This window comes from Hippoglossus stenolepis, chromosome 5, assembly GCF_022539355.2.
Source record: "Hippoglossus stenolepis isolate QCI-W04-F060 chromosome 5, HSTE1.2, whole genome shotgun sequence".
NCBI classification, from domain to species: Eukaryota; Metazoa; Chordata; class Actinopteri; order Pleuronectiformes; family Pleuronectidae; genus Hippoglossus; species Hippoglossus stenolepis.
Window position 1 is genome coordinate 626251 of NC_061487.1, and position 20198 is coordinate 646448.

The window sequence follows — 20198 nt, forward strand, 5'->3', positions numbered from 1 at the left end:
AAAGCTAAACGTAATGCGAGACAGTTTCTCCTGGTGTTCCGAAAGTTACCGTCTCCGGGAAGGAAAACCCTTACTCCAGCAAAACCACCATTCAAGGTGTGTCTTCCCTGGGTTGTGAAGGGATGGATAACCATGCCATGGCCCGCATTCCGGAGCTGGTGGCAGCGCACCTTCACCCTCAGCTGCCGGCTGCCTCATCCACAGCCCCCACCCTCCCCACAAAAGATGATCGCTTCCAATCCGCCATGACCGAGAGCTTATAAAGCGGCAGCTTTGATGGTGAGGGCTCTCAAGGTCACCTCCATCTTGTCAGCATACCAAGCGGAGCCTTTTGACAACAAAGCCGATGTGCCTGAAAGTTCTGCGTGGGGTGAGATTACCATAATCACGGACATCTGCCTACGTGGGTGGCTGTGGCTCAGGAGTTAGAACGGTCCTCTAACCAGAAGGTGTTGGTTTGATCCCAGTCTTCCCCATTCCAAAAGCCGAAGTGTCCTTGAGCAAGATACTGAACCCCAAATTGCCCTTTCACATAGAGAAAAGTCCTAAACCGGCCCTCCCGACACCAAAACGTAAAAGCCCTTTAATTCCCCAGTCACCCAGGCTGCTCAACCGGACCCGGCCCCCAGTCAGCAGGCCAGGCAAGGGATGAAAGCATCTTAGTGGTCCACCCCACCATGAGTGGATGAGCCAGCCATTGCCTGTTCCCTGGCAGTCCAGCCAGGAATTCCCCAGTGCCACCCCTCCCTCTCTGCGACGCATGGGCCCGTAGCTTTCTGCCAAAAGGAGAAGACAAGCAGTTCAGATGTGTGACTGTTCAACGCCACTTAAAAGTCTCACAAGCACTCACACTTAGTTTGGGTTTTCCACAGGATGTGTAGGATGGCAGCCTGTCAGGCCTCACAGCCTGTCAGGCCTCACACAATCCGCGTTCCGGTGTTGATTGGCTCCTCCACATGTGCAGCATTTTTTTGACTGGATAGTGTGCAGTGGAGTGCTGCTAACACCGGGTTCACACAGGACGCGGAAGCGCAGCGCCATTCTCAAGCGCGCAGCCGCCTGGCGGTTCACACAGGACGCGCATTTCTCCGCGCCGGTCAGCCCGCGATTCTGCTTTCTCCGCTTGTTGTTGTACCCGTTGAATGTCGGGGTTCGGGGGTAAATGATGATGGTCTTCATAGCCCCCCCCACCCCTCTCTTTCTCTCTCTGTCTGTCTGCTTGTGTGCTTGTAGTGGATGGGCAGAGGGGGACATTTAATTATGTGATTGGGAAAATTGAGAAAATTAAAACTCCAGGACAACAGAAGGGGAATACAAAGTATGGGAATGCATATTTGATAATTTATGTCATATAAAATATGTCATTTATATCGTTTAAAATCATTTTTCAGTGTGTTTCCTGGCGCGATACGCTCGCGGCAAGCGGAAAAAATAGACTCGACGCCGAAACCATTGGTGCAGGGCGCGAGGCGCCCTTGGCGCTGCGCGGCGCATCGCAGCCTATGTGAACGGCACAATTGAGTAACAGGGGGGCGGAAAGGAGGCGCCTGGCTTTCCTTGGCGCGGCGCGCCGTGGCGCTGCGCTTCCGCGTCCTGTGTGAACCCGGCGTTATACAGAGTTAACCACCAACAACAACTCCTCAGAGCAGGGTTGAGCTGCAGCGTAAGTTGTCAAGGTATCATACCTTGGGTTAAACCTAACCTCCTTGCGTAGTATCGGTCTACCAAAGAGTTCCCCCCGAAGTCACAAGTTACCACTGAACTTACCTTGATAAGCCAGCAACATCGCTTTGTACAAAATGAACATAGCTGAAAACGTAACCATTAATGTTCTGCCCCAACATTCAAATTCGACCCGCAATGGCGTTATTTATACCATGTTTTTACCCTAAATGTCCACTCTTATCCTTCTGCCTGGAGTCACGTTCATGCTTGCACACACCGCACAAGCTCAGTGATACTCAGCAGTAACTGCAGCAATGCAGCGATGCTACCCATGCACCCTTGTTGAGAGTGTGTCTGCGGTGTGTGAGTGCGAACGTGAGCGCTAGAGGCTAGAGGAGGATATCACAGGACACTAAGTCTAAAAACATGGTGTAAATGAAGACGTTTGAGTAGAATTTGAGTGTTTGGGCTTACATACACTTGGATGACACCACATGAACAGTATGGAGGCATTTTGTTTTTTTCCGTTTTTGAAGACGTTGTAATTAGTTACTCCAATTTTATTGGATTTGGCTGCAACACTGTTTACCCCGAAACTCCAAAAGTGTTTTGTGGACTGAAACACTTCACCAACCCCTCCATCTGCATAGTGGTGAGTAGATAATGAATGAATTGAAAGAATTTGGTGAACTATCCTTTTAATCAGATCAACTTAAAATTTGGTCAGTGCAATCTCACCATTTTGATGAAGAAAAGTTGTGCTCTTCGTGAGTTTTTGTCAGAGAACGTGTCCGTGGTGTTGAATTTCAATGTTTTGCCGTGAAACAGGAAGTTATTATAAAAGTCTCAGCTTGAACACATCTACATGCCAATATTCAGTCTTAGTAATAGTGCACCCTACTGGCAACAAGAAATGACGTATTTTATACTGTGATTTACTCTTCATAGCAGGTTGACCACATCCAGCTGAAATTTGGTCAGAAGGCGCTTTAGACGGGCTCAATCATAGTTTATGAATCTTGGCATTTTTGTTAATACTGTTGCTATGGCAAGGCACGAAAAGTTGATGTTTAGTTTTTCCAATTCATCACATTTTTTGGGGGGGGCTAAACATGCTCGAAACACATCACACCCTTCATGAAATAACATTTACTACCAATATGGATCTTGCATATGGGTGTGTCAAAATAGCTTGATGGCGCCCACTACAAAATTCAAGTGAAGCAGCCCCAGCGGAATGTTCCACCAACATGTATGAAAAATAGTAGGTATATGTACCATGTCTAGACTTAAAAAAAAGCCTCTTGAATCCATACCCTAAACCCAACAGGATGTCAGCCATTTTGAATGTAATGTACATAGTTTGCTCGGGTGTTTGCTATTTCCATGCATTGTACTTTCACAAACTCCTTCTAGATTGATTGGATCAACTGTATATTGATTAAAAGTGATCAAACACCTTCAAAATGAAAAGTTGTACTCTTCGTGAGGTTTCCTATAATGGCGTGTGCGTGACGTCAAATATTGACATTTAGCCTTGAAAAACAGGAAATTCTTCCAACTTGACTATTGTGATAGCCCCTGGCCATATGATAGTCCTGGCTCTGCCCTGTCTATTCTTTTCTTTCAGAGGCTCTGGTTTCCTGGCTGCGCCCTCTTCATTGAGGAATTGGCATTACCTGCTGGGAGGCTATATAAGCAGGCTCTTTTCAAGATGGCTCTCTCTCCCCATCCTGGAAGGCTGGGACTCAACTTATTTGTTTGGTTTGATTTTTGGGTTGTGTTAAGATTAAGCCTTGTTGCTAATTACTGATTTTACACATTATAGTTTGCTTAGGTTTTTTTAAACAATTACTGTGAGGACATCCCTCCTTGTTATGCTTTTGAATGAGCTCGGCATAACGATACATATTGTCCAATCTGCACGAAACTTCACAAGACCAGATCCAGAGGAAATTTTGTCCAAGGACCCTTTAGTGTGATAAAAATTGTGAATGTTTTTTTTTTTTCTTTGAACACTGTTGCCATGGAAACATGGCCAATGTTGATGTGTATTTTTTACAGTTGATCACATTTTTGGGAGGCTAAACATGAATGAGAACTCAGGAAACTTGGCAAAGAAGTCAGAAATGAAAAAAAAATGTGTTTCCAATATGGGTCTTGCATATGGTCGTGGCAAAATGGCTCCATAGCACCCCCTAAAACATTTCAACGAAGCAGCCCCGGCAGCAAGATTCACTGACATGTATGAAAAGCTGTAGGTATATGTATCTAACCAGACTTACAAAAAAGCGTTGCTTGTTTTTTGCTATTTGCAGGGATTCTTCTCTAATTAAGTCCTCCTCCAGTTTAATCATATCATCTTCAAATTGAGCATAGCTTGAATTCAGGCAGGCCATGAAGTCAAGCTCAGCTCACCTGACAGCTAAATCAGCTGATGGCTTATCAAGCTTTTTCCCAATCTTTATTCAAGATTGTGGTCTTTCAGTTTGAGAGCATGACGTGTTTAATTTATGTTCAGATTGTGTATGACTTTACATCAAAACCTCAAATAGCCCCTGTTTGCAGTTAAATTTGCTATGCTTCTGCTCAAACTGTCTGCTTGCACTCAGATATATTATTGCTCGCACGGATTTCCTGTTCTTTAGCTTCAGCCCTTTTCTGAACTCGGGCTGCTTTCTCTGCACTCGTGAATCGTCTGCTCTTGTATTTTTATGTGCAACAACCCTGTCGAAGTTCACCAACCAATAGAATGCCAGGTGTAGTGTTGATCACTGTTTTTTTTTATTAATGATCTAGAAAAACATAGTACTGCCCTTGCTTTGTATCATTCTGTGTGGTTTGATTGTTCAACTCTGTTGCTTAAACCCTGTATTCACAACTAGGGAGAAAAGATAGAAATTGTAGTTAGCTAATTGCAGTCATAGCATAAAACATATTTCAACAAATATATCAGTGCCTTGTGAGATCAAAATAACACACAGTAACCTGCACTTAAATATAAAACAGCCTGTAATCAAAATATTCAAATCACAAGAGTTGCCAAAATCAATTAAAGCTATAATCCAAAACTATAATCTAAGCCTTAGTGTACAGCATATATACAATGTTAACATGTTACTTTTCCTCAACACCAATCTGCTCAGTAAAAGTAACATGTTAACATTTTTACTTTTAAGCCGATTTTGCCTATGACTATTTGTCTTTACTGCCTTGCAGGTTGCAACGTTTCCAAGGTATCTTTGACACTTTGCCACTTCCTTGGCAGAGGTGTCTGTCAAGAGAGAGAGCAGAGGGGGAACTGGGGTTTCATTGGCCTGGTGACCTCATGGGTCCTGAGGCACTGTTAGGGATTGATGTTTCAACCCTTTAAACTCAGGATGTGAGCAGTCAGTCTGGGAGAGTGGAAGTGCAACAATTGGACCAGAAGTCCAGGAACTTGGTTCAGAGCTCTGATTTTACTTTCTCACAAGATAAAGATACATGGCATTGATACACAAAAACTCACAGACAGATAGAAGGGTCCCCAGACCACAGACAAAATAGCTGAATGCCTCAAACAATAGCTTTAAATATGTTTGGGTAAAACCATCCCTTATATAGAAAATGTAAAATGGATACAATTAAAGCAAACAAGAATATTAATAAAGTGTCTTTAAATTAATATATTAAAGAGTACAATAACTCTACAACAAATTATTAAGGCTAGAGTTAATATTACTTAAGGCTAGGAGAAAAAGGAAATATAAAAAAAAAAAAGCTCCCTTCAATCAATCAATCAAATTTTATTTGTATAGCCCATATTCACAAATCACAATTTGTCTCATAGGGCTTTAACATGGTGTGACATCCTCTGCCCTTAACCCTCAACAAGAGTAAGGAAAAACTACTTAAAAACCCTTTTAACAGGGAAAAAAGAACGTAGAAACCTCAGAGAGAGCCACATGTGAGGGATCCCTCTCCCAGGACGGACAGAAGTGCAATGGATGTCAAGTGTAAAGGAGAACATCAAGATAAAGGTTTTAGCAGCATTGATTAGGGTAAACATTTTGAAGTATAACTGAAGGTCAGTGAATTGGTGGATTAATGTCATTAATGGTCAAGTGTCTGAGGAGAAATACTATGTATCGAGCAGTCCTGCTGCAATCATAGTCCATGGTCAGCAGCCAGCAAGATCATGATCCACCATCAAGATCGGATGCCACTATAGTCCACAGTTATTGTCCACTGCCGCCATTAGGATCCACCATCAGCTGCCACCTCGGTCGTGGTCCACTACCAGTATCTGATGCCAACACGATAAAGGATCTGCCTTTGTTATCACGATCAGCCAGCACGATGCAGAGTCCGCCATACTGGATCCACCATTACGACCTCTGATACGTGATCCACAGATCCTAATCCATGATGTGGCCACAGCCGCGGCCCTGGGTCTGCGGACAATAAGGCAAAGGGACTCCGGGGAAGAAGTCAAGTCAGTAACATGTATTGATGGGATATGAATTACTTTGATGTGATAAAGATTGAGAAGAGGAAGGAGAAGCTGGAAAGAGAAGCTCCGTGTGTCATGTGTCCCCCGACCTTCTAAACCTATAGCAGCCTAACTAAGAGCAGGTCTAGGACAAGCCTGGACCAGCTCTAACTATAAGCTTTATCGTAAAGGAAGGTTTTAAGCCTACTCTTAAACGTACAGATGGTGTCTGCCTCCCGAACTGAAAGTGGGAGATGATTCCACAGGAGAGGAGCTTGATAGCTGAAAGCTCTGGCTCCTACTCTACTTTTAGAGACTTTAGGGACGACAAGTAAGCCTGAATTCTGGGAGCGCAGTGCTCTAGTGGGTTGGTAAGGTACTAACAGCTCTTTAAGATATAATGGTGCCATATTGTTAAGGGCCTTGAAGGTGAGGAGGAGAATTTTAAATTCTATTCTAGATTTAACCGGAAGCCAGTGTAGCGAAGCTAATACTGGAGAAATGTGCTCTCTTTTCTTGGTTCTTGTCAGGACACGTGCTGCGGCATTTTGGACAAGCTGCAGAGTCTTTAACGACTTACTGCTGGAGCCTGATAATAAGGAATTACAATAATCCAGTCTGGATGTAACAAAGGCGTGGATTAGTTTTTCTGCATCCTTTTGAGAAAGGACATGTCTGATTTTGGAGATATTACGCAAGTGAAAAAAGGCTGTCCTAGAAATTTGTTTTAAGTGAGAATTAAAGGATAAATCAGGATCGAAGATCACTCCCAAGTTCCTGACTGTTTCATTGGAAGCAAGGGCAATGTCGTCTAGCGCAGCTATATCGTTAGATAATGTATCTCTAAGGTGTTTAGGGCCAAGTATTAGAACCTCTGTTTTATCTGAGTTTAATAAGAAAATTGCGGGTCATCCAGGTTTTTATGTCCTTGAGACATGCTTGGAGTTTAGTTATTTGATTACTTTGTTCAGGTTTTATTGACAAGTATAACTGGGTGTCATCCGCATAGCAGTGGAAATTTACCGAGTGTGTCCTGATAATGTTTCCAAGTGGAAGCATATATAATGAGAATAAAATTGGGCCGAGCACAGAGCCTTGTGGAACACCATGGTTAACTTTGGTGCGCACAGATGACTCATCATTAATTTGCACGAATTGGGAGCGGTCTGAAAAATAGGATTTAAACCATTTTAGGGCGGTTCCTTTAATGCTAATTAACTGTTCTAGTCTCTGTAATAAAATATTATGGTCAATTGTGTCAAATGCTGCACTAAGATCTAACAGAACGAGGACGGACACAAACCCCTGATCTGAAGCTATTAGAAGATCATTAGTGACTTTTGCCAAGGCTGTCTCTGTGCTGTGATTGGCTCTAAACCCTGACTGAAAGTCTTCATATATATTATTTTCCTGGAGAAACTCACACAGCTGATTGGCTACAACTTTTTCTAGGATTTTAGACAGGAAGGGGAGATTAGATATCGGACGATAATTGGCTAAAACCTCTGGGTCTAAGGTGGGTTTTTTGAGGAGGGGTTTGATTACAGCTATTTTAAAAGACTGTGGTACATATCCTGATGATAATGACAGATTGATTGTGTTCAGTAATGAACTGTCAATTAGGGGCAGAATTTCTTTAAGTAATTTTGTAGGAATGGGGTCTGAGATACAAGTTGTTGGTTTAGAAGATGAGATTATTTTGGTCAGCTGATCGAGGCTGATCAGAGAGAAGCTGTCTAAATAATTGGTAGGATTCTTGGCCGTTTCTGAGTTTTCTATTCTTGATGGGGTATTAGTGCCAATTGAGGGCAGGAGATGGTTGATTTGATTTCTAATGGTTATAATTTTATCATTAAAGAAATTCATAAAGATATTGCTATTTAGGGATCGAGGAATACTGGGTTCGGTGGAGGTGTGACTCTCAGTCAGCCTGGCTACAGTGCTGAAGAGAAACCTGGGGTTGTTTTTATTCTCTTCTATTAGTTTTGAATAGTAGGCAGCTCTTGCTTTGTGGAGGGCCTTCTTATATGCTTTAACACTATTCTTCCAGTCTAGGAGATTTTCAACACGGTTGCTGGAGCGCCACTTCCTTTCTAGTTTTCTTGATACTTGTTTTAACTCATGTGTCTTGGAATTATACCACGGAGCTAATTTACTATGTTTTATATGTTTCTTTTTTAGAGGCGCTATTGAGTCTAATGTTAGTCGTAATGACTTTACAGAGCTATCGACGAGATGGTCAATCTCAGTGGAGCTAGGGTTTTAATGAATTTGTTGTTTATATCGACGGATAGTACGGGTTTAAATGTAATCGGAATTATTTCCTTAAATTTAGCTACAGCACTATCAGGTAAACATCTTGAAAATGAGTTCATTATTAGTGGCATATATTCTGATAGTGAAAAATCGAAGGTTATTAAATTATGGTCTGATAGAATTGGATTGCGCGGAAGTACTGTTAGATTTTCAATTTTGACACCGTATGATAATATAAGGTCAAGTGTGTGGTTACAACAATGAGTAGGTTGGTGTACACACTGACTGAAACCAATTGAGTCTAATTGCGAAATAAATGCTACGCTAAGGCTATCTTTATTATTGTCAACATGAATATTAAAGTCACCAACAATAATAATTTTATCGGTCTTTAGGACTAGGTTTGATAAAAACTCAGGGAATTCTGTTAAAAATTCAGTATAAGCCCCAGGGGCACGGTAAACTACAGCAAATATGATTGGCTGTTGGTGTTTCTTGGATTGGCGTGGAAGACTAAGAACAAGACATTCAAATGAGTTGTAGCTTAGTTTAGGTTTAGGATTAATTAATAGACTGGAGTTAAAAATAGCAGCAACTCCACCTCCTCGACCAAATTCTCTGGGAACGTGTGTATTTACATGACTGGGGGGGTAGATTCATTTAGGCTGACATATTCATCAGGATGCAGCCAGGTCTCAGTGAGGGACAATAAATCTATTTTATGATCTGAGACTAGTTCATTAACTAAAATAGCCTTTGATGACAATGATCTTATGTTTAACAGACCACATTTAAAAGTCTTTGTTTCCTGAGTTGTTGCAGAGGTTGTGTTAATTTGTATTAGATTTTTGTGTGGAATTCTCCCTCTGTTATTGTTTGATTTAAATAATGTAACGGGACGGTGGACAGACACAATCTCTATGGGTTTGTGGTTGTGTGACTGCAGCTCTGCGTCCTGGTCCCAACTGTGGGTTGTCATTTAATAGACTGGGTAATATTCCTAGATAAGAGAGATGCTCCATCCCAAGTGGGATGAACGCCGTCTCTCCTAACAAGACCAGGTTTCCTCCAAAAAGTTTGCCAATTATCTACAAAGCCCACACCGTTTACAGGACACCACCTCGACAGCCAGCGGTTAAAAGACAACATGCGGCTAAACATGTCATCACCTGTTGTGTTAGGGAGAGGGCCAGAGAAAACTTCCCCCCCATTCCTCATTCCTACATGGTTTAGTCCACATTGAAACCACCTGGTGGAGATGTGGCATTCATGGGCACACATTCATGAGCACCAGCCTCAACCAGGAAGTGAACCTCCAAAAAATCAAGGATTAAAAATCAAGGCAAACAAGCAACAATGAAACAAATATTTGAATGAAAATATATTAATTTAAACAAATGCATTCATCAACTAAAGTGACTAATTTAGCTGACAACACAAACAGAGAAACAAATATTCTTCCCAGAAACCAAATATTCAGAATGAATAAACAAAGAGCTGACCTGACTGGTGAGGGAGTGAGTGCAGCTTCCTCACAGGCACACAGTGACAAATAGTGGCTGAAAGTTGGGTCCAGAAGCAGATTTCAGACCTAGGTGTAAAGAGGTAAAGGACCTGGGAGACTGAGTTCTGGGAGCTCATGGTCAGGTTTTGGATACACATGTAGGCCCGTCTATTGTTCATCAACAGTAGGTCCCAACACATGTTTTGTGACATTTTCAAAGTGAGGGAGGCAATGGAAGATGATGTAGCAGTGTCATCTTTTGCCTCTTTGCATTTTTCACACTACCATACATGATTGCTAGCTGTTCTAAATTGTTGGACTCTGTTAATATTAATGTCTATTTTGCTGTATCTGAAAAATGATATTCTCACAAATTAACTAAATTAATAGCCACGACTGCCCACATTTAGCTAAAAGCTCACAAGTTCTATTTGAAGGCAACAAAAAGGACAAGAAAATATCAAACCTGCTGGAGTTTGCTCTTTTAAGCTCAGTGGATGGAACATTGGACCACATTCCACTGATTCCCCCATAGTAAAAGATATGACGCAAATTATTGCACATTTCATCCTGCAAAATACTTCAAGCACAGATACACCATAATCTGATAATCTGATTCTCATCTTGAAGGTGTTGTTGATAAGGAAGATTGTGGTAATGTTTTTTTATGTTGATGTCATGTTGATGGGTACGAAGGTTGAACAAGTGTAAACACAAGAAAGAAAGAGAAAATGATTAGATAAGATTAAAAAAATCGGGGGGAATGTGGAAATGTCAAGTTCAAGTGGGTATCCCAGGACCAAGCTGGCCCTCCTAAACAGTGTATCCAACCTCCTGTCGACAGCTGAGATGCTGCTGCCGCCTGGTAAAGTGCAGTGGCATGATAAGCCCAGTCTATTGTTCAGGGGAACACCCAGGTACTTATAAGAAGTCACTGTCTCAATCTCCATTCCCTGGATGTTCATCTGTGTCAGGGGGGAGTGTCTGCGCCAAATCCACGCCAGTTCTTAGGTTTTCGTTGTCCTGATCTGGAGGCAGTTCTGCTGGCACCAGTCCACAAAGTCCTGCAGGAGTTCTCAGAGAACTTCTGCAGGTGACAGGAGGGTGAGTTGAAAGAGAAAACTGCAGCGTAGAAGGTAAAGAGGAACAGAGCCAGAACCGTTCCCTGCGGTGTCTCTGGACTGCAGACAGCCGACACACACTACTGGGTCCTCACATACTGGGGTCAGTTGGTCAACTTTTCCAGTATCCTGGATGAGATGTTACTGACTTGACTTCTTCCCCGGAGTCCCTTTGCCTTATCGTCCGCAGATCCAGGGCCGCAGCTGTGCCCACATCGTGGATTATGATCTGTGGATCACGTATCAGAGATCGTAATGGTGGATCCAGTATGGCGGATTCTGTATCGTGCTGGCTGATCGTGATAATAATGGCGGATCCTGTATCGTGTTGGCATCTGATAATGGTGGTGGACCACGATCGAGGTGGCAGCTGATGGTGGATCCTGATGGCGGCAGTGGACAATGACTGTGGACTATAGTGGCATCCGATCTTGATGGTGGATCATGATCGTGGTGGCTGCTGACCATGGACTATGATTACAACAAGACTGCTTGATATACAATATTTCTCCTCAGATACTCGACCATTACTGACAATAATCCATCAATTCATTGACCTTCCATTATGCTACAAAGTGTTTATTCTAATCAATGCTGCAAATACCCTTATCTTTCTGATGTTCTCCTTTACACGTGGCACCTACTGCAATTCTGTCCGTCCTGGGAGAGGGATCCCTCACATGTGGCTCTCTCTGAGGTTTCTACGTTCTTTTTACCCTGTTCAAAGGTTTTTTTAGTAGTTTTTCCTTACTCTTGTTGAGGGTTAAGGGCAGAGGATGTCACACCCTGTTAAAGCCCTATGAGACAAATTGTGATTTGTGAATATGGGCTATACAAATAAAATTTGATTGATTGATTGAGAGGTGGAGGTCTATGTTTCCCCCAGAAGGGCTGGTCAAATGGTGTTGAAAGCACTGGAGAAATCAAAGAACATAAATTACACAGTGCTCCACAGCTTCTCTTGTTGAGAAAGCGCTCTGAGTTGGAGGTATCCACCTCAATGCCAGGCTGATAGGCGAACTGCAGCAGGTCCATCAATGGTCTTACCAGGAGGCAGAGATAAATTAGGACAAGCCGCTCCAGGGACTTCATCAGGTGAAGTGTTAGTGCCACTGGCCTGTAGTTGCTGGTAACATATGAATTCCACTGCTATGATCACGTAATTTTGTTTACAGCACATAGACACCGTCGACTGCTTCTACTTGTATGGCACTGCTTTTTCACCCGGAGAGATTTGTTTTCTTTTAATATTTTTAATTTTAGCATCTTTCGCTTCTTAGAAGCTTCATCGACAAAGAGCATCATGAGATGACGCATCTTTACACCAAGATGCAGCTGTTGGAGTCTTACAAGGTACCTTTCTTTCTTAAAAGGACATGTTCTATCAGTTAACCTCCTGGTCTTAGCAACTACTCCTTTCTCAAATGTCTCACTGCTCAATTATTTATGCCAGGATCAGGTCCTGGGTGGTACAGTGTTCTCCACACAAAAGTTGATGTAGTCCCTGGTGCAGTGTGTGTGGCTGTCGATGTCCTCCCCATGACCCTTTTGGAGATCTTCCCAAACGGTTGACTCATTACAATCCTCCAAAACCTCAGTCGCACCACTTATTCACTGTGCACGTTACACCTTGTGCATGAGAGGTTTGTCAACAGGCAAGAGATGATGCAGGTTATGGTCAAATCTTTCAAGGCGGGTTATATGCCTCCTTGGTATTAGCTTAGAAAAGGTCCAGTATTTTATTGTCTCTGGTGTGGCATGTGGTGTACTGGATGAAAGTGGGCACAGTGGAGGATGGAGAGGTATGAAGTTCCCAGAGATGAGGAGAAGAGCCTGTGGATGCAATGTCTGCAGCAGAGTGAAGGGCATCTCAGGCTGTATCAATGTTAGCAGAGGGGGAAAACATTTTAATGATAACATGCAGAAATTAGATAGTGGGGTCTCATGCTAACCGCTAACAGTTCAATGTCCCGACAGCAGTGATATTCTTGGTAACACTTTATAATAATGTTCAGTCATAAGCCATTTATAAGTCTTTTGTTAATGATGAACTAATAATTTACAAAACATCAATATACATTTGTAGATGATGAATTAAGTGATATGTTCATGTATTCAAGTAATTTACCAACTTTTTAGTAAATCATGGATAAATCATTAGTAAATGATAATTAAGTAAATGGTAAGTTTCTAGTCTTGATGACCACTCAAAGCTCTTTACAGTACAGTTTTACATTCACCCATTCACACACACATTCATACAGTGCATCTATTAGCAGTAATGGTTTGTTGTATTGTGAATCACCTGTAAGTCATATAAAGATTAGGACATATGCAAGTATCAGTTCCTTTGTACTTATTGTTTAATCATGAGCAAATGATTAGTAAATGTATGATCAATGATCAGTATATCATTTGTTTATGTATCATTAATCACTTTTAAGTTAGCCTATTAAAAGCCCCCAAAACCCCAAGTGACTAAACATTTATAAAGGATTTACAGTCAGTGGATCCAGACCGGTCAGTTTATACATTCACTCGCAACAGAAACTTGAGCTCTGTGTGGAACCAGGCGTTAATGTGATCCTCTGAACCAGTTATGACCTGCAGGTGAAGCTCCTGCAAGTGACTAGAAGGCTCCATGTGTCAGAGAAGATAGCTGTCTATACACTCCCCCAAGCCTGCAGAAGCAGCCAGCACATAGAAGCACTGCAGAACAAATGAAGTGTTCCTCACCTGGTATAAATGATGTTTAAACATATAGCTAAATCATTTACAAACCTTTCTGCATCCCTTAAGCTAAAGTTTGTAAATGACTTGCACATATTTACAATGAATAATAAGTACTATTTACATAGCACGTATTATTCATCTATCAATGTTTATTAATGTTTTGTAATTTATAAGTTCATCATTAACTAAAGGCTTATATATTATTATTATTATTATTATGACTGAATGTTATTATAAAGTGTTACCCTATTCTTCATTAGAGAAGTGCCCAGAGTTACAGCATCTGTCATTCTCAAACACTGCTAGCCCTCCTCCTTTCCTCTTATCGCTCTCCACTGTCCTGTCAGCCTGTATCAGCTGGAATCCGTACACTGCAGGGACTGTATCAGGGGTTGCTGCAGTTAGCAATGTCTTTGTAAACAGCATGGTGCTACACTGAAGCAACAAGGACCTTCACCACAGGGGAGCGCAGGTAGAGGAGCAGGAACACTTGCAGTAAAACACACCACCCTTCCACCCCATCCCCTGATTACAGGCCACTGATCCCTACAGAGCATCACTGCTGAAGGTACTTAAGATTCCTTGTACTTCTATTTTATTGAAGACACTAACCCTAACCTTAACGATCAAAACTAAATACTTAACCCTAAGCCTAACCTTTAAGCTAAACCTAATTCTAACCCTAAAGCTGATATCTGGACAGGAACACACACACACTTCTTCCGGACTTTCTCTGCAGGGTCTGTATGTATGAATGCAAATGTTCAAGTGAGATCCTCTGTACTTTCTGCTGAATTTCTCCACCTGGCCCCCTAGAACAAAGTCCGATGTGAGAACTTAGCAGGAGATCCTCCAAAGGATTTATCGCAAGCAAGTGGAGGTGTTAATGACATTTCTTACATGCGACAGCATAAAAAAAATAAATAAATAACCAAGATAAAAACAAATATATCCAGATGAAAAAGCAGTGCCATACATGGAGATGACACCGACAAAGATGTCAAGAGAGCTTTTGGTGATAAGAGCTGACGCCTGTGTTGATGTGCTCTAAAAAAAGCATGTGATCTCCGCAGCGGAATTCTTACATTACGTCGTGCCTCTGCCTGCTGCACTAACCCTCGCCTGAGTCCGCTGTAGAATTTGTTGCTGTTGTTAACACGTCTGAGCAGAGGATCTCCCCCTGCATTGTTCATGTGTGAATTGCAACCTTTGAAGAAAGTGTGGACTCAATTCTCTGAAGTTCCTCAGAAGATCATGTCTGAAAACGAGAGAAGCATAACAGCAGGTGCTCAAGCCCTGCACTCTTCTCTCCTAAAACCGAACCTTAAAAACAAAAATCCTAAACATCAAGAAAACCCTTGGAGTTCAAGCAAGCTAACCTCACTGACTTGTACAACAAACAGGTTGTGAGGAAAGCCACATCTATTTTATTGGTTAGTACTCACCACCTTCTCTCTGAGTTCCATTCTTTTACCCTTTGGCCCAGATTCAAACTCATATTCATTACCACTGCCATTCCACCTTTTAATTCAGGCCAGGGGGGCAGATGGCGATGGTATTCATGTTTGTTTTTTTCAAGATTTTTAAAATATCTTTTATAGTATTTATTATTCTTGTTTTTATTGTATTTATTCTACAGCAGAGGTCTTCAACAGGGGGTCCGTGAAATTTTTGGTTGATTAGACAATTTTTAATTTTCCACAAATTTAAATGTCTTTAAATACACATTAACATGAATCAAACATATTGTTGCGAACGGATAAATGGAGGCAGAAGACGTTATCTTTCAGTCAGCAATGCACACATTCAGCGACACGCAATAATAAAAACATGAATATATGAACTTGTGTATTATTTGAATAGCTTAGTATTGAATGCACAATAACAGGGTAGCTATGTTTATACATGGCACTAGGCCCAGTTTAATATAAAACACAATTTTATACAATATATATAGTAGGGGGTCCCTGCTCCATCTCTCCATCAGTTTGGGGGTCCTTGGCCTGAAAAACGTTGAAGACCCCTGTTCTACAGTATTATATTTATTCAACATTTGTAAGGTCAACGCGGGACAACTATTGCTCTCCCAAATCTGCAACATCTGTGCCTATCTCTCCTCTTTGTTTTGTCTTGTTTTTATTGTTCATGTCTTGCTAAAAAAACAATTGTCCTTCGGGGAATTTAGTTGAGTTTTACTGATTTTAGTAGGAGGTCTGCTTGAAATCCAGGTTAAGAATAACATAGATATGGTCGTTACGTCAGTTTAAAAATAAAAAGGTATGTATGACATTATTAGTAAAGTGGAATTTGTGAAATTTAGAAAATATCTGTTCGCCTTGTCTTGGATGACGTCATACCACGTCCGCCTGCCCCTTCTCTCCGTGCACGAGCTCGACTGTCCAAAGTATAAAGTAGTGCGAGTGCCTCAACAGTGAAAAAGTGTAGTCGATAGGGAAGCGCGTGCACACACTCACTCACTCAGATACACAGTTAGCTGTACAACAGAACACCAACTCATATGTGTTCATGGACACACCGAAAGTGGACCTCTTTACAACTTCATTTAAGAGTAAACAGCCGACAATGAAGCGGGACTTATGGAATTAAAGCTTAGAGGAACTGAAATGGGCGGTCTGCTGCTGCTGCTGCTGCTCAGGAGCTGCCTGCTGTCGGCAGTTCAAGGTACGTTCACGTTTTGTTCACTTTTATTCTGAGGAAACAAAGACTGTGGAGCCACCAGGGTGAACATGATAAGAACGTTGTAGTTAACTTGCTGTGCTCCATTTGTGTGTTGGTGCTCGCCTCTCCACACTGAGGTGTGCAGCTAGCTGTGATATTTGTTCTGAAAGTTTTTATGTCCCAAGGGTACAACAACAACTATGTAGTTGCAGTAAATATCTTTAAATTTGACGTTGGTGTCTGACTCACAGCTGAATAAACCTATTGTAGATAAACCGTTTTGTACAGTAGCTTAATCTCAGCGGTGTGTTTATTTGCTGGAGCACAAATCAAGTTTGAAAAGAGCCTGGGCTGTTTTCTCGGGCCTCGGCAGCTCCAGACGATTCCTGCTCGGTGTCGGATGTCAGGCAGACTCTGTGCTCCAGTGTGGAGAAGTAAATGAAGAAGGAATGTTTATTTCTGAAAGAAAATGCTGATGGACATACTAGATAGTTTGTGCCTCTGGATCAGTGTCTTTATCAGACTTTCTTTCTCTGCCGGTTGATTTGCGGTCTTGTTCGCCCAAACTGCACCAGTACGAGGCGGAGCTTCGACATTCTGTCATGTCTGAAGACAGGATCATTGTCTGCAGGAATCTTTAAACCTAAGCGTCATTAGTGTGAGCAGAATATCTAAAGTGCTGGATTGCATATGAGCAATTGAATTGCACAGACAGAAGTGAGTATTGCAAATTATAAATTAGTTAAACCTCAAACAATAAAATGTTACTGACAGTAGATGTTGGAATGACGGTGCACACAACTACTTTTAACAAGAATATCGTGGGTTAAAGTGAGTTTAGCTAAACAGGCAGAGACAGGGTTACACTTTCACTTTTTATTCTAGCTCTAAATGTCTAAATGCCCTAACTATCTCTCATTGTCCACAACATATTTATATTCAGAGGATCTTTTTGTGTCTACTTCCTGATCATGTCCTCACTAACATTTAGGTCCAAAAGTCCTCAATCAAACCGTACTAATGTGTGTCAATGTGTACTGGTGAAATAAATAAAGCTGAAACAGTTAACCTTGGAATCATTAGCTGGTGGAAATTATACTATAAACCAATACAATTTCCAGCATGATTAAATTGTGAAGACTGACATATGACTGATTCACTATAAAAAAAGTTTACATCCAATCTGAAATTACATTTGTATAATCCTGTAACTGACGAATCTCAGAACAGCAGCAGATATACGTTCATAGAGGTGAGTGATGAACATAAAATGGGACTGAATGCATTGCCAGCTTTTATGTCCTTGTAGCTTTTCTTTGATCAGATATTTCTCATGATTTTGTAAATTTCTACTTAGATTATTGTTTAAATGTTTGTCCCTTTTTGCTCTGTGTATTCTGAAACAATTGACAGCATTATTTTCTTCAACATGTTACAACATATGTATAATGTGTGTTTTTTTTGCACTGGTACCACTTAAGCCATTTTCAGACATGACCTCGGGGTAAAATTCGGACATATGGCTACGGAGTTTACCCAGAGTTTACCTTTCCATCATGCACAACACAGCGGGAGGTTTTCTGCACAGACGCATTCACAACAGCATCAAATCCTCCACAGTTTTCAGGTGAGAGGTGGCGCAGCCAGGTGCAGCAGACAGAGACAGGAAGTGACGTATTAACTCTGACACCGTCGTCAGCTCTTATCACCACAAGCACTTATTCACCAGGAGATATTTGTATTCTGTTCGTTTTCTTTTTAATTTTTGCGTGTGTCCCGTGTTAGAAGCGCCCCCATCAACCCCCACTCGCTTTCACTGTATCTAGTGGGGGATCCCCTGCTGTGTCTTCACATCGACTTCTCCGGGATTTCTAAAGACTTTATACTCGGAAGTCAGGCGTGGAAACGTTGGAGTGTCTCACTTGGACATTTGCGTTCACACATGCACCTCCTCGGTGGATCTGCGGAGTAGAGTACATATCTGAAAGCAGCTTTAGTGACATTGTGTTTCAGTTTATTATCAAGTTGATTTGCTCAAAATATATTTAATAGAAATTTCGTGGAAGTTAATCTGAAAAGTGTATTGTTGTGCCCACACAGTCAATTTATCTGCTTCTGAAAGTATCATTAGCTACTAAGATTAATGTATTGAACATTTTGTTTTTAGACACGTCAATTTTTTTTTATTCAATCAATCAATCAATCAAATTTTATTTGTATAGCCCATATTCACAAATCACAATTTGTCTCATAGGGCTTTAACATGGTGTGACATCATGTTTGAAACTAATGAAATATTTGATGGGATTGGTTGTGGTCAAAATCTCTGACTGATTGTATATATACACACACCATGTAGAAGATAGGTTCGCCTATATCTCTTCCTTTTGTTAAGAATACTGACATTTATTTACACATATCACCATAAAAACACACTACCAAACATTGTAGCTCATTTTGTACATAAGGAACATTAAAGTATGTTAATAAGTTGATGTTTAGATTTAAACAGAAACAGAAAAGAAGACTGGGATTTTTCTTAAGTTAAGATGGTTGGCTGTTGTTGGTCCTCAAGCGAAAATGATTTCCTGCGTTTGGCACTAAGTCGACTGCATGTACGCACACTTTGCACTCACTGACTAAAAACACCAAAGTGGTGTCAATACACTGTATGTTTAGACATACTGTTCTATCACTTGGTGTATAGCTGGGTTTTCTCATAAATTATACACTCTCATCAACAGTGCCCGAATATAAATTTTACAACTGTTTTTGTGCCTTTTTCAGTTGGATTTTGAGACCTCTGTTCACAGTTATAAAATGTAAATTGGCTAAACCTCTTCTCTTTGGCCCCCTCACAAGTTCACAAACAGCATCACAGCCAACATCTGATAAAGAGTGGGCTGACCAAATCATTATATTATGATTGTGACATCATTTGACAAACTATACTGTAAAGTTTTGAGTGGTCATGACTAGAAAAGCTCTGCATAAATTCAGTCCATTAAAAAAAAAAAACGTAGAAGAAGTCGGACCAGGACGTTCTTATTAAACATTTGTAGAAAGTTTGCTAACAGAAGTTATGTTTAATGGATATAATGCTTATAAATTAACAACAGAAAAAACAAGGGAACGTGCAGAAGCCGTCAAAGAAGTGAAAACGCAACAAGGTTAAATGACAACAGAATTAAGGATAAACAAAAAGCAAAAATAGCAATAAAAGATTATTCATCTGACAGGCACAGGCTGTATTAACCATTAACCCCTGTTCAACAACTGCAGACCATATGCTACATAACTCCCTAAATGCATATTTCCCCCATTTTGAGAACTTAAAGGCCGTGTAAAGCAATTAAAAATTAGCTGCCTGTGTGAACAGCCGACAACCGCTACATAAAGCAGAAAGAGAACCATTGATGTTACGGTGCTCTAGTTTGGGGGGCTTGCTATGCTGAGGAGGGCCGCGCTTCGTCATGTATGTCAACCAATAAATTTATGATGACGTTGTGCAGTCCCCTTCTCAGAATCTCCGAAAACTCAGGAATCGGTCAAACTTCACATTTCAGTACATAGTTCCCATTCTTTTCACGTTTTCAATAATCAATTACTGATATGTATAGCATGTTAATAGACAAATAACTTACTTTGCTTTACATGGTCTTTAACTGTGTCCCAAAGCAAAAATGTTTGGAAAAGAAAAACTCAAACACATTTTCAATGACTCAAATATCACAAACTAATTATTATACTAATAACTAAACTAAATAAA

General features: G+C 41.1%; 1 protein-coding gene across 1 annotated transcript in view; it reads left to right on the forward strand.

Annotated features, from left to right (window-relative positions):
- The first annotated feature begins 16160 nt into the window (after window positions 1-16160).
- lrp5 (low density lipoprotein receptor-related protein 5) overlaps window positions 16161-20198 on the forward strand; it is a 65449-nt gene continuing 61411 nt past the window's right edge. The window contains exon 1 of the mRNA XM_035157325.2: window positions 16161-16432. Coding sequence (XP_035013216.1) covers window positions 16348-16432 — 85 coding nt within the window. The 5' untranslated portion in view covers window positions 16161-16347. The remainder of the gene's footprint in view (window positions 16433-20198) is intronic.